The 14,999-nt window shown below is 45.9% G+C and overlaps 1 protein-coding gene across 3 annotated transcripts in view; it reads right to left on the bottom strand.

Annotated features, from left to right (window-relative positions):
• Positions 1-517: 517 nt before the first annotated feature.
• Positions 518-14,999, bottom strand: part of ALG14 (ALG14 UDP-N-acetylglucosaminyltransferase subunit) — a 160,842-nt gene continuing 146,360 nt past the window's right edge. The window contains exons 6-7 of one of the 3 annotated variants that reach the window (XR_007135610.1): positions 936-1,261; positions 518-633 (exon numbers count right to left, since the gene is read on the bottom strand). Coding sequence is in view for 2 of the 3 variants with exons in the window: in XM_047785251.1 (XP_047641207.1) it covers positions 1,179-1,261 (83 nt within the window). In the remaining variant the exon portion in view is untranslated. The other 2 variants (XM_047785251.1, XM_047785252.1) reach the window with 2 other exon arrangements.

The following is a 14,999-nucleotide window of genomic DNA, read 5'->3' as shown; positions in this document are numbered from 1 at the left end:
CGAACTGCCCCCCGCCGCCTCCCCCGGCCCTTCAGGGATTGGCCGGCGAGCCCGACCAATGGAGGGCCGCCCCCTCCCGCCTCTCCCGCGAGGGGGCGGCGCGGCCAATTGAAGGGCGGAGGGCGCCGCGCTCCCTCCTCGCGCGGGTCCCGGGCCCCCGTCCCCGCCCTCACGCCACCGAGGCCCGAGGCGAGGCGGCCCCTCCTCCGGGCCTGGCCCGCCGAGGCCCGCCCGACCGTGGGAGCCGGCCCTCCCCTGTGCCCGGTGGCTTCCCGGCGGCGCAGCGTTCAGGTCCTCTTCCAGGCATCCGCTCCGGGCCGGCGGAGAGGAGGGAAGCCCACCAGGGCCGGCCCGCCGCTGACCACCCCCCGCCTGCTTCGGCTGGCTTCCCGGCTGCAGGCCCGGCGCGCGCAGGTGGCAGGCAGGGTCCCTCCACCCGCAGCGGGAAACACCGGGAGCAGGCTTAGAGGCCCTGTGCCCGAGAAAAGGGGTTGGGGAGGGGGTCGCTCCCGTGGCACCTGCTTCACGTGCCTTACCTCGCAGCTTCCCACACCTGTTGGTCTGACCTCTGCCCTGCTGCCGCCATGGGAACAGTTAAGGCTTTTAGCCAAATTCGAGCTCACTCTGGGTATGCTGTGCGGGGAAAAAAAAAAAAAAAAAAACCTGGCAAAGCCTGGGCATTTCAAGACCTTTTCTGGATCCGCACCAGCTCGTTTTTACGGCATCTTTATCCGGGGTTAAGCTAATCCAAAAACCCAGGTGGCTGTTCTACTTTTTTTTTTAATCTGGAGGCTTCTTTGAACCAGATCTTTGTATAGAGATAAGTATCCTTGTATCCTTTAGGCCGGAAGCGACCTCCATTCTTTCATGGTCGGGCTTCCTACTATCTTTCCCTCTCATTTTAAAGAAATTTGATAGAAGGGAACAGAACTTACCTCACTTACTTGCCTGGGCGCGGGGCACTGTACTAGATGCCTTCCCAACCTTATCACATTTACTCCCCTCAAACAACCGGTGGCTGGACATCATACCCGTTGCGAGAAAGCGGCAAGTCAGAGACCTAAGTCAGAGCAGCAAGTATCCTGCCTGAGGTCAGCCCGCTCCCAAAGCTTTGCCTCTTTCCATCACTTTCTCAGGCATGCTTTTCCACCCCTGAGATCCTCGTAGCAGAGCTCTGTTTAGCTCTCAGAACAGATCCTGGAACCAGGTGTGGTGACATGCTGAAGAAGAGAGCCAAATATCTTCCCGAAGTTGAGCCATCCTGGAACGGAAATGAATAAGGCAACTTTAAAGGAAAAAGTCCCGAACTGCTATTAGCTTTTCAGACTTTTGAATGGAGGGAGGAATGGAGCGGAGAGGGCTAACTGGTAGGAAAATGAATGACTTACAAGTGATATGCTACTTGAGTCAGCAGGTAGGAATGATAATTAGGTCACTCTTCCCACACAAAGATGACACAATTGACCTGCGATTAGTGAAGCAAGGAGTTTGGGCTGTTTTTCCGGTAGTGTGATAGTGGCCCGGGTGTCATGGATAAGACCTCACCTACTTTTCTTTGTGTGTAAGGAGTGTGGGAAATGGCAGCCAGATTTGAGGTACAAATCACAGCTCTATCATATGCCATGCCCGCTATGATGTAAGCCTGACCGTTTCATCACAGTGGAGACGGAGAACTTAGGGTCAGAATCATTTTCATCTACTTAAAGTTCATTCCTTGTAGAATATATAAGAATCATATTTGAGTTTAGCATGAAAACTTATAGACAAAAATGTGAGTTTTGTTTAATAGGAGTTATTGTTTAATGGGTACAATGGTTTGGTTTGGGCTGATGGAAAAAGTTCTGGAAATGGACAGTGGCGAGAGTCACAAAACAAAGCAAATTTGCTTAATGCCACTATAGACTTTAAAATGAGTCTTTTTTTAACCCCTGCCTCATTTTCCTCCTTGCTACCCAACCTGACCAGGCAACCACTGATACATATTCTGTCTCTCCACATCAGTTTGTTTCCTAGAATTTTATATAAATGGAACCACACAATGTGTCCATTTTAAATGGCTTCTTTCACTCAGCAAAATTATTTTGAGATTCCTTAACATTGTAACATACATAATAGTTCATTCCTTTTTATGACTGAGTAGTATTCCATTATAAAGATATATTTATATACATATATCACAGTATTGATACGCATTTCCTTGCGGATGAACATCTGTGCTGTTTCCAGTTTTCCATTGCAAATAAAGTGGTATGAACATTCATGGCCAAGTCTTTTGATGGACATATGCTTTCACTTTCCTTGGATAAATACCTATGAGTGGAATGGCCGGATCACATGAAAAATATAAGTTTTTTTAGGAAATTGCCAGGGTTCCCGTTGTGGATCAGCAGTAATGAACCCAACTGGTATCCATGAGGATGCAGGTTCGATCCCTGGCGCTGTTCAGTGGGTTGAGGATCTGGCATTACTGTGGCTGTGGCCAGCACCTGCAGCTCCAGTTCAACCTCTAGCCTGGGAACCTCCGTATGCCTCAGGTACGGCCCTTAAAAAAAAAAAAAATTGTCAACTTTTCCCAAAGTCATTGCACCATTTTACATTCCACCAGCAGTGTATAAGAGTTCCAGCTTTTCTACATGCTCAGCCACACTTGGTAGAGTCAGTCTTTTTAGGTTTAGCCATTCTAATAGCTAAGGTGAGGTGGTATTTCACTGGTTTAAATTTTTGTTTCCAAAACAGGTAATGATGTTGGGCATCTTTTCCTGTGCTTATTTTGTCATGCGTTTATCTCTTCATGGAGTATTTGTTCCATCTTTGCCCATCTTTTGTGATTTCTTATCATATGGGATGCATCATTAACTGATCGTTGCCAGGACAGATTTAGAAAAACCTGATCCAAGTCTAACAATAGAATGTGTCAGCAAATGCTGGAATTGAAGTCAAATTTCCCATTACAAAATCACTACCAGGGTGTGTCCCAGCCATCTCAAGTATTTTAACTGGAGCTGCCTTTAATATGCAGAACACTTTGAAACGAAATAAATGCTCTTAAAAAGGTCAGTGCTACCTTTCCAAATTTCTAGTCATTAAAAGCCCTTGGTGGGGAACTGGAAGAAAATATTCTTTCACAAATATAAATCTGCAGATCATACTGTCATGTGTCTTCCCACCAGGACAACAGTAAAAATGTTTTGGAGGATAATATGCCCCCTAAATACACAACGATGGAGGGAGTCCCTGTTGTAGCTCAGTGGTTAACAAATCCGACTAGGAACCATGAGGTTGCGGGTTCGGTCCCTGGCCTTGCTCAGTGGGTTAATGATCCAGCGTTGCTGTGAGCTGCGGTGTGAGCTGTGGTGTAAGTCAAAGACATGGCTCGGATCCCGTATTGCTGTGGCTCTGGCGTAGGCCAGCAGCTACAGCTCTGATTGGACCCCTAGCCTGGGAACCTCCATATGCCATGGGAGTGGCCCTAGAAAAGGCAAAAAAAAAAAAAATACACAAAGATGTAGAATTTCAAAGAAATTGTAAGGCATCAGTCAGTTCTATTAGAAGATGCAGGGGAGTCGAAGCGACTTTTAAGCACTTATGTGTTATGCAATATTATATGTACATTATAGGCAGCAAGATCAATAACCTATCACCTAAATAGGGATACGTATATGGGGGAAAGGGGTGCTGCTAATATTCTTGGTCTCGGGCAGTCCCGATAAGGCTTCTTGGCAGTGTTCCTTTTCACTCTCAAAAGTGTCCCAGTTTTAGGTGATGAATTAAATGGTCACTTCCTTTATAGGCATCACTCACGACAACCCTGAAATGGTAAATATTATCTATTCCCACTTTAAATCAGAAAGTAAGACCCAGTAAGAAAGGATACATAGCCATCGCCAAAGTCACATGGTTGAGAGCAAAATGAGGATTTGAACCCACACTCGCTTTAGGATGATTTCTCAAAAACCAGCATCATAGGCCCCTCAAGAATCTGAAGTCAAAAGTTCCCGTTGTGGCTCAGCAGTAACGTACCCGACTAGTATCCATGAGCATGCTGGTTCGATCCCTGGCCTTGTTCAGTGGGTTAAAGGATCCAGCCGTGAGCTGTGGTGTAGGTCACAGATGCAGCTTGGATCCTGTGTTGCCTGTGGCTGTGGTGTAGGCTGGCAGCTGCAGCTCTGATTCGATCCCTAGCCTGGGAATTTCCATGTGCTGCCTTAAAAAGACAAAAAAAAAAAAAAAAGAATCCGAAATCACTCTTGCAAGGCCCATTTTCTCCTTTTTTCCTTTTTTTCCGTTTCAGCTTCATCTCCTTCTGGGAAGCACCCACCACTCACTCCTCCCAGTCATTTGGCCTCCTCCTGCCCCACCACCATTCATGTTCACGGGGCTAACCTGCCCCCTAGGCACAGAGATTGGGTCCCACAAGGCCTATGACCCAAGCAGGACCTGCCAGAGTTCTTTCTGGTGAACAGATACGGAAGCTGAATATTTTGGTTACAGCAGACAGAAAACTCACTCAAAGTGACATGGACAAACAATGAGCTTCATTGGTTCATGTGACAGAAAAGTCTGACAAGTTCTAGCTGCAGGCATGACTGGACCCAGGGACTCAACCAAAGAGCATCAGAAGCCAGTGTATCTCCATGTACCTTTCTCTTCCACTGACTCTTCCCTTTGGGGGTTTAAATTTACCACCAGAAGCTCCAGGCTTGCATCCAAACCTCTCAGCAGCCACCAAAGGGGGCAGGGGGAAAGAGGCATAAGAGAGAAATGAACCCTTTCCCAACAGTTCCAGTAAAAGTCCCAGAACTGAGTCTCGATGGCCTGCTTTGGGCCACCTACCTCTCCCTAGTGATCCCTTAGCCATAGGGAGAAAAGCTCTGCCTGGCAAATCTGGGCTGAGGTGGGGTGGGAGGTGAGCAGGGAGCTCCCCCATCACCACAGGAGCTGAGAAAGGGCAGACACACAACCCCAAAGGAAAAGAATGCCCTCTGTGTGGGCTCTTTTCCCTCAGGGTACAGCCCCAACTCCATGGACCCCTTTCAGAGCCCTGCACTTCATTTAAAAAAAAAAAATTTAATTGTGGTAGATTTACAGTGTCGTGTTTTAATTTTTAATTCCTTCTTAAAATGCTTTTTCTCAAAGAGGGCCCCTAAACTTATGTAAGCTTCAGGCAAAAGTCTGGAGATGCCCTGTAAGGGAGTCACCTGGAATCTGCCCACCTCACCATCGTCTTTCCAGCAGTCAGGCACCAAGTTCTTGTCAACACTTACTACTCTCCCTTCCTGTCATTCCCAACAGCCTGGGGCTGAGGTTCTTATCATCTCCAGTCAGGAAACAGCATCCTGCCCCCAGCCTTCCTCTTCCAGGTTCATCTTCAAAACTGATGCCTTTCACCATGGGTTTCCTCAAAAATAAAATAAAAATAGAACACCATATGATCCAGCAACCCAGACCTGAAAGCAGGATCTTGAAGAGACATTTATACACCTATGGTCACAGCAGCACTATTCACAACAGTCACGAGCTAAAAGCAACTTGTGTCTATTGATGAATGAATGGATGGACCAGCAAAAGATGGTATCTACATACAACAGAATAACTCAGCTTTAACAACAAAAAATTCTGACACATGCCACAACACGGATAAGCCTTGAGGAATTACGCTAAATGAAATAAGCCAGTTACAAAAGAGAAAACACTGGGCGTTTCTGTTGTGGCTCAGCTGATTAAGAACTTGACGCTGCCTCTGTGAGGACTCAGGTTTGATCCCTGGCCTCTCTCAGTGGATTAAGGATCTGGCGTTGCCTCAAGCTTCAGCTCAGGTCCAGTCCAGCTGCAGCTCCGAGTCAACCCTTGCCCTGGGAGCGTCCGTATGCTGCAAGTGTGGCCATGAAGAGGAAAAAGTAAAAGAGGGGGGCGTGGATATTGTGCAATTCCACTTATATCGGGTACCTGAAGCAGCCGGATTCATAGAGACACAAAGTAGGATGGTGGTTACCAGGGACTGGGGGGAGGGAGAAATGAGTTCTGGTTGGATGGGTACGGAGTTTCGGTTTCTGAAGATGAAGAGTGAATGGTGGGTGATGGTGTGATGCAGCACCACGGGAATGTGCTCAATGCTACGGAACAGTACACTCAAAAATGGACAAAGTGTGCGTCATGGGAATTTCACTGTAATTAAACACAAACACACACTGATGCCTTAATCACTCTCCTAAGCACTCTTCGATCATGGTACCCACCCTCCTTCAAAGTCTTGAGGCTCTTCCTTTGGCCACAGGGCCAAGCCCAAGCTCTTCTGCTCACAGGGCTGCTGTAATGAGGATTTCAAGAAATCGTGCAAAGTGCTTAATTATGTGGCAGAACCTGGCACAGAGCAGTCGCTCAATAGCTGGGTGTTATCGCCATTAGCATCACCATGGTATTACCTCGTCTCTCAGTACCGCTCCAGCCCGAGCCATCCATGCTATTTCACACGTAGGCGCCTCTACAAAACCCGTTTTCTCAGCTTCTATTCTTTAACATTTATCCTTCAAAATCCAACTCAAATATCACCTTTCCCCAGAAGCCTTCCTTGTCTCACCAACCTCCAGTAGATCTGTTTACTCCCTTTCCTGTGTGTCCTTCTATGTCGTATTTATTCTAATTGCTGTTCCCGACATAGTGTATTTATTTGTTTACATGCCAATCGTCTTCCTAGATTGTGAGTAGATTTAGGGCAGCAAACTGTATCATTGACAGCTTCATTCCTCAGCATCTTATATTGAGTTGATAGGCAAAATGCTTACACAGGAGTTCCCTGGTGGCATAATGCTTAAGGATCTGGTGTTGTCACCGCTGTGGCTCAGGTCACTGCTGTGGCACAGCTTCCTGTGCCATGGGTACTCAATAAAAGAGGATGACAAGTACTTTCTTACAAATCTTACCCATTTAATCCTCACAAGAATTTTAGGGATATGCTAGTGTCCTCAAATTTTTTCAGATGGAAGAAGCAGAGGCTCAGAGAGGTTAATAACTTGTTCATTGTTGCACAGCAGTGATATTAGAATCAGAATTTGGGGGGGGGTTTGTTTGTTTTGGGTTTTTTTTTTTTTCTGTTTCTGAAACCCGTGTGTTTCTTACTACCCTCCACTATGTCATTATCCTCCACAGTTTCCTCTTGGAGGCAGTGTAAAGAAAACAGAAAAGTGACAGCTACACTCGGGGACTGTTCAGATTTGGAGGGGAAAAAAGAGATGGAGAGCAAGTAAAAAAAGAAGCACCCACAGAAAAAAAAATCACTAAAACGAACCCAGAAAACAAGGTAGAAGAGAGTTTTAAGGGAAATGGTGAGTAACTGTATGAAAGAAATGAAGACGGGAAAAAATATTTTATCTTTCACCGTGGTCCTTCTTGATGAGAAACCCAAAGACTGGTAGAAATCCAATTCCTGGGTAAGAAAGGGATGGCTTCGTGAAGAAATGGAGGCAGCAGGAGCAGAAAACCATCTTTTGTGTGCAGAAGCAGAGAAGTGCCACGCTCCTGCGTGGACTGAGAGCAGAGCGAGGAGAATCTGCAGGTGTAGGATGGAAAGGCCAGGAGAGTCGGACAGGTGACCGTTCGGGGAGCCAGAGGGGCAGCAAGAGCCGAGGGAGTAAAGTGGTCCTTCTGGCCCAGGAAGGGAGGGCTCCCCACGCCCCCCTGCCTGCTTCTGACTCTCTCTCTGCTTCCTCTCCACTCCCACATTCGCTCTCACCTCTCCTGTTCTCCCCGAGTCTCCTCTGCTCTTCTCTCCTTTTATCTTGGCTTCTTCCTGCTTGAAGCGATTGGTCATTGCTGTGGTCATTTCATCTGCTGTCATTCGGGATGAAAGAAACTGCTGACGGTGTGGCGTTCAAAATCAAACCAATCCTTCACCAGTTGCCAGAACTTGGTTGACGGGGAAAGAGTTGAGGAAGAGAGAAGTCCCAGGCAGGGACTCATATCCTTCCCAAGACTGTCATGCAAAGATTTTTGTGTGTATGTGCTCGGGTACATTTTTCTGGGAGAGGATCCTGCTGCTTTCGTTGATTCTCGAGGGGAAGGTGGGGGGGGGGGTCTCATTGCCTTTCACCTCTATCAAATGCAGTGGCTTCATTTTTGCTTCTGTATAATAATTACGTCCTTGATTTTGGTAAAGATATGATTAAAAGCATCTGTTTGTAAAGAACGGGGTTAACATCTAGAATCTCAGCGAAGCGATCATTCGGAGGTGCAAAAGGACTCGCATTCCCATCTTGTTGCTTATCAAAAGCTTAGATAATTTAGGGTGGTATCAAAATTCTGATGCACTTGAATGCCTTTGTAAACTTGTTTACTCAGAAATGCCAAGGCCAGAGTTCCCTACTGAAATGCAATTCCTTTTCACTCTGACGCAGCCGGAATCCTTTTCTCAATGGTCTAAATTTCAGCACACAGCACGAGTCTGACAAAGGAGTGTATTTCCACATTATATTGAATACTGCCTGGCACCTGTTTCTTGAAATAAATGCGTTTCCTTTTTGGCAAATGAGGACATTTGGAAAAGAGGCCTTTTGTTCAATAGTATTAAACACATTTACATAGTTGACTAAACCAGTTGGATTTTTCTTTGTCTTCTCATTAGATTATAAACTCTAGGAGGGCAGGAATCATTCTGTTCAATATCACATCTCCCGTGCTTGATACACAGCAACTGCTCAATAAATATTTATGAAATGAATGAATGAAAAACGACAAGCTGACAACAGAATGCATTTTATAGGAAGCATTTTTGAAGGTGTGTCGTTTGAACGACCTGTCCTTCACTCAATTCATTCCTTTGCGATCTGCTGCGTGCCCACTCTGCACTGGGGACTCCTCTAGGCCCTGGAAAAACATGATAAGTGAGGCCGTTAAGATTCTTCAATCTGGTGGGGGTGGGGCAGACTATAATCGAGCAAGTACAATCAGGAAGATAATTTCCTGTAGTCAGGAAGACAGCAAATTGATCTTATGCTGGAGAGTCTGTGTGTGGACAGTGGTCAGAGGGGATCTGAATGTTAAGACGATGAGCTGGAGGCTTCCGGAAACAAAGAAGTGGCTGGCGGTCTTGAGCAATAGGGAGAAGGATGACATGGGTCAGGAAGGCAGAGGCAGGTGGGGAAGCTGCAAGACGTGTGGTCTTTAAAGAGGAAAAAGGAAGATCTCAGATCCTGGAAAACCCTTTTGTGCTTGTTTTTTGAGTTAAAGATCAAGATAAGCCCAGAGAAGTGAAGTACTGGGATGACATCAAAACAAAAATTCTTGGAGCTCCCTTGTGGCTCAGTGGGTTAAGGATCCGGTGTTGTCACTGCTGCAGCTCTGATTATTGGTGTGGCATGAGTTTGATCCCTGGCCTGGGAACTTCTGCATGTCTCAGGTACAGCCATAAAGAAAAAAAAAAGAAAAACAAACAAACAGAAATTCTTTTTTTTTGTCTTTTGTCTTTTGTCCTTTTAGGGCTGCACCAGTGGCATATGGAGGTTCTCAGGCTAGGGGTCTAATCGGAGCTGTAGCTGCCAGCCTACGCCAGAGCCACAGCAATGCCAGATCCGAGCCGAGTCCGAGACCTATACCACGGCTCACTGCAACACTGGATCCTTAACCCACTGAGTGAGGCCAGGGATCGAACTCTCAACCTCATGGTTCCTAGTCGGATTTGTTTCCACTGCGCCACGATGGGAACTCCAACAAACAGAAATTCTTGAGTGAGTTATCTGACAACACATCCAAAAAAAATGAAATTAAGTAGGTGGGCCCATTTTCCATCCCTCCTAGATAAATAAACACCTATTATATTATAACGCATGTTCAAGTAAAATCCTTATTACTTAGGGGAGGAATGTGGTCAACATAACAGGAAAACATTTTTCCACTCTTTTCGGTGTGTTTAGAATTGGCCACTCTACTACTTTCCATTTCTTTCTCCAACTTTGCATTTTAAAATGCTTGGATCATGATCACAGATTGAAAAAATATTTTGGCCGCACCTCGTCTTTTTTTCCCCAAAAGTTTCAACGAAACTGCTTTGTAAAGTGATGTAAGCACCCTTTACTTTCAGCCTGAAGCAGGTATAGGTATGATTTATAGGCATTACAAGGCATACCTGGAAGATTTTGTGGGTTCCGTTCCAGACCGCTGCCACACTGAAGCAAATGTTGCAATAAAGCAAGGCACACAAGGTTTTCGGTTTCCCGGTGCATATATAAAAGTTATGTTTCCGCTACACTGTAGTCGATTAAGAGTGCAAAAGCACTATGTCTAAAACACAATGTACATGCCTTAATTAAAAAACACTTTATTGTGGAAAAATGCTGACCCTCATCTCAGCCTTTGGTGAATGGTGGTCTTTTTGATACCGGAGGGTCTTGCCTCGATGCTGATGGCTGCGGACTGACCACGGTGGTAGCTGCTGAAGCTTGGGGTGGCTGGGGCAGTTTTTTAAAACAAGACAATGAAACATGCCACACCGATGGACTCTTCCTTTAGGAAACTATTTCTAATACACAAATAGTATTTTACCCACCGTAGAACGTCCTTCAAAATTGCAGTCAATCCTCTCAAACTCTGTCTCCGCCTCATCAACCAAGTTTAGGCACTAGTCTAAATCCTTTGTGGTCATTTCAATAATCTTCACCAGGAGTAGATTCCATCTCAAGAAACCACTTTCTTTGCTCACCCTAAGAAGCACCTCCTAAGACATTCAAGTTTTACATGAGATTATAGCAAATTTAGTCACATCTTCAGGCTCCACTTCTGGTTCTCTTGCTGGATCCACCACACCTGCAGTTACTTTCTCCGCGGAAGTCTTGACCCTCTCAAAGTCATCTATGTGGGTTGGAATCAACTTCTTCCAAATGCCTGTGAATGTTGATATTTTTACCTCTTCCCATGAATCACGACATCCTTGACGGCATCTGGGATGGTGAGCCTCTCGTCACGGTTTTCAATGTACTCTGCCCACATCCATCCGAAGATTCTCCTTCTATGGCTGCTACAGACTTACGAAATGTTATCTCTTAAATAGTAAAACCTGAAAGTGGACATTACTCCTTGGTCTGTGGGCTGCAGAATGGATTAGCAGGGGGTGAAATTGTCCGTCTCCATCAGAGCCCTTGGGTGACCAGGTGCATCGTCAATGAGCAGTCATATTTTGAAAGGCATATTTTTTTCCGGGCAGTAGCTCTCACAGTGGTTTTACAATATTCAGTAAACCATGTTGTCAAAAGATGTGCTGTCATCCAGGCCTTCTTGTTCCATTCATAGAGCACAGGCAGAGTGGATTTAGCCTCATTCTTCGGGGTCCCGGGATTTTCAGATTGGGAAATGAGCACTGGTTTCAACTTCGAGTCCACCGGCTGCATTTGCCCCTTAAAAGAGGGTCAGCCTTTTCCTTTGAAGCTTTGAAGCTAGGCATTGAAAATCTGTTTAGTGTAAGCACCTTCATTAGCGATCTTAGCTGGATCTCCTGGATACCTCGCAGCAGCTTCTACACCAGCACGTGCGGCTTCATCTTTGACTTCTATGTTACAGAGATGGCTTCTTTCCTTAAGCTTCATGTAAAAACCTCTGCTAGCTTCAAACTTCCTTATGTAGCTTCCGCATCTCTCTTAGCCTCCACAGAACTAAAGAGTCAGGGCCTTGCTCTAGCTCACGTTTTAGCTTCAGGAGGGTTGTGGCTGCTTCGATCTGTCCAGACCCCCCAAACTTTCTCTCCATCAGCAAGAAGGTAGTTTCGCTTTCGTATCATGCTCATGGTCACTGGAGCAGCACTTTTAATTCCCTTGGAGAACTTTTCCCCTGCATTCACAACTTGGCTGATGGGCGTAAGAAGCCTAGCCTTCAGCCTTTCTCTGCTTTCAACATGCCTTCCTCATTAAGTGGAAGTATTTCCAGCTTTTGGCGTAAAGTGAGAGATGCGAGACCCCTCCTTTCACCTGAACACTTAGAGGCCACGGTAGGGTTATCAACCGGCCTAATTTCAATAGTGTTGTGATTCAAGGAAGAGCCAGGCCTGAGGAGAGAGAGGGGGCAGGGAGGCAGGTGGTCACAGGGCAGTCAGAACACACACAACGTTCATCAATGAAGTTCACTGTCTATGTGGGCGTCTTCTCTCATACAATCACAACAGCAACATCAAGGATCACCGTAACGCATAAAATAATAATGAAAAAGTTTGAAATGTTGTGAGAATCACCCAAATGGGACACAGAGACAGGAAGCAAGTAAATAAATGCACTTGGGAAAATGGTGCCCGTAGACTCGCTCAATGCAGGGTTGCCACAAAGCGTCAATTTATCTAAAATGCAATCTCTTCGAAGCACAATCAAGTGAGATGCAGTAAAAGAAAGGATGCGTGTATTCCAAATGCAATAGTAAAAATCCATTTCAGCTGTTAAAATTTGCCTTTCGATTGTTCGGTTTCACCACTATCTTGCCAGAAGCTACACAGGAACAAAAGATACCTTCCTCCTATGACTGGATGAGATTTAAATGATGATATATTATTATTTTCTAATCATATGTCCCCAAGGTGAAATTGCACTCAATCTTTATTAAAAACTACCCCTCGGTTATTTATCTTACACTCCATTTATTCACATATTCTTATCTCGGACTCCATGAGTCAGACCACCGTTAGTCATTTTCACGCACTTCACCTGGAGAATTATCATCTTTCTTTCACACAAGTGGAGGGAGGAAAAAAGTTGTCCTCTGCCCTCTTAGGTTTGGTCACTGCAAGTTAAACTGACATTAAGATGACTGCAAGTTAAACTGACATTAAGAGGAGAAAAGATTTACTGTGTGTGCACAGGGGAGCTTCACAGAAAAGAAGTGAAAACCCTAAACGGTTAGGCTTGAGAGCTGATATACCATTTTAACATAGGATAATAAATTTCGGAGTGAGAAGACAAAAGTAAAGGGGATTCCTTCTGGCTTTTATCAGCATAAAATCGTGGGAAGGGGCAAATACGTGGGGGGGGGGTGAATGGAGATGAGTGTTATTTTAATAAGGTTTGTTATGCAAATCCAGTGGTCAGAGTCTCCAGTGATGAAGAGTCATTCTCCTCTGGCTATTTGGGGCGGGGGGGGGGGGGGGGGAAAGAACACCTTCACAAAGGAAAACACAAGCCCTGATTTTAGGCAGAAAAGGGAAGGCAGGGGTCTCCTCCTGTGTCTGCTGCTTCTTAACTGCGTTCACGTCCATATAACGTTTATGTCAAAGCAACATATTTGAGGGGGCATATTCTGATCACACGTGGTCTTCATCTTCCCACAGCGTCGTACTGCAGTGGGATGGGGTCATGTTTTTCTGTCCATCCCTTACTGGTTCCCTGTTGAGTTCTGAGTACAAAGCAGGGACCTACTTCTTCTTTCTGAGTTAAAACTGGAGTACAGCCAATTATACTGCATATACCTCATTTTTTTAAAAAAACTGCAGTGTTATTTCCGGAGGACTACAGAGTAATTTATACAGCCATCCAAAACAGTGATTAATATATAACTTGTCAGCATCTTCAGATGTAAGCCAAAAATACTTTTCTAATCAGCATCAGTCCACAAGAGATAGCGGAAGGTTGGCACATGGTGCTCTTAAAAGACACACATCTTTTCATCCAAAGCATGTATTCACTCAACGAATATGTGGAGTGGTTGCTGTGTGCCAGGTTCTGTTTTGGATTCTAGAAAGACGGCAGTGAGCAAGACAAAGGATATGTCTTCAAAGGCATGGCCTCCCCTGCGTGGGCTTTACTATCTGAACGGATGCATGAAACGTCAAGATGTTTGTTTTGATACCTTCGATTTAGCCAAAAACACACGTGCCCAAAGGGAGCCACACTCTCAGTCTTGTCCCACACGTGTGGGACTCGCCTGTGCTTCCAGGATGAACCCCACACATCTCTGAGTTCACCAAGCCCTCCTCACATGCAATGTCTCGCTGACAACGAGCAGGGGTGGCGGTGCTCTCCTCATATATGTCACCTTCGCACTCTATGATCTAGGCAATGACCTGCTTTCAGTAATTTAGAAAAACAGCTGCGTCCAGAAAGTCTTTTTCTGTGTGTTCTCTTCAGCTCATTAGACACCTTCTCCAGGAAGCCTTCCCAGCTCCCCGCAAGCTGGGTAAGTACCCCCTCTGGGCTCCCGTGACTTTGTTTTTAACCTGTCATAGAAATGATCATATGTGACAACTGTCTAGCCTGCCTTTTCACCAGACTGTGCACTCCTTTAATTTAGAAATTAATTCTTTTATAGCTATAATGGAAAAAAAAAGAAGAAAGAAGAAAGGGAATGTGTGTGGTGCAATTTAAAAGAATTCCCCTCGGAGCCCATTTTTTTTTTTTTTTCTGGAGTCAGACCCACTTGGTCCAGACCCAGCACTAATAATTCTTAGTTGTGAAACTTTGGGAAGTTACTTAGCTGAGTCTCTTACTCTCGGCTTAACAGGCATCTGCTTAATGAAGGGGTAATAATGATTATTAGCGGCTGAGTAATGACAGCTCACCTACACGGCCCTGACTCCAGGCTCACATAGACCTCTCCTAAGGCTCACATAACCCGGGGGGGGGGGCGCTGTGCCCCTCCCGCCCATGAAAGTGAAGAATGTGGGGTCCAGAGGTTTACTCCGGGGGCCTCAGAGTCCAGCCTCTTAACCAGCACGCTCGGCTGCTGGCTGCTGGCTGCTGGCTGCGAGGAAGGAGGGAGAATGGGGGAGAAGGTGATGAACACAACGACCCCCCCCCCCCAGCATTACCGTTACCGTTATCTCCTTTCCTGGGGAGGACCCACCTGTGTCCCCACAGTGCTGCTCCTCCTTCTCTTTTTTCCTTTCTTTTTATAGCTGCACCTGCGGCACATGGGCGTCCCTGGGCCAGGGGTTGCATCTGAGCTTCAGCTGCGACCTACACCACAGCTTGTAGCAATGCAGGATCCTTAACCCACTGAGTGAGGCCGAGGATCGAACCAGCGTCCCCACAGAGAGAACA

Source organism: Phacochoerus africanus, chromosome 6 (assembly GCF_016906955.1).
Source record: "Phacochoerus africanus isolate WHEZ1 chromosome 6, ROS_Pafr_v1, whole genome shotgun sequence".
In the NCBI taxonomy this organism is placed as follows: domain Eukaryota; kingdom Metazoa; phylum Chordata; class Mammalia; order Artiodactyla; family Suidae; genus Phacochoerus; species Phacochoerus africanus.
This window is presented reverse-complemented; position numbering and strand designations above follow the sequence as displayed.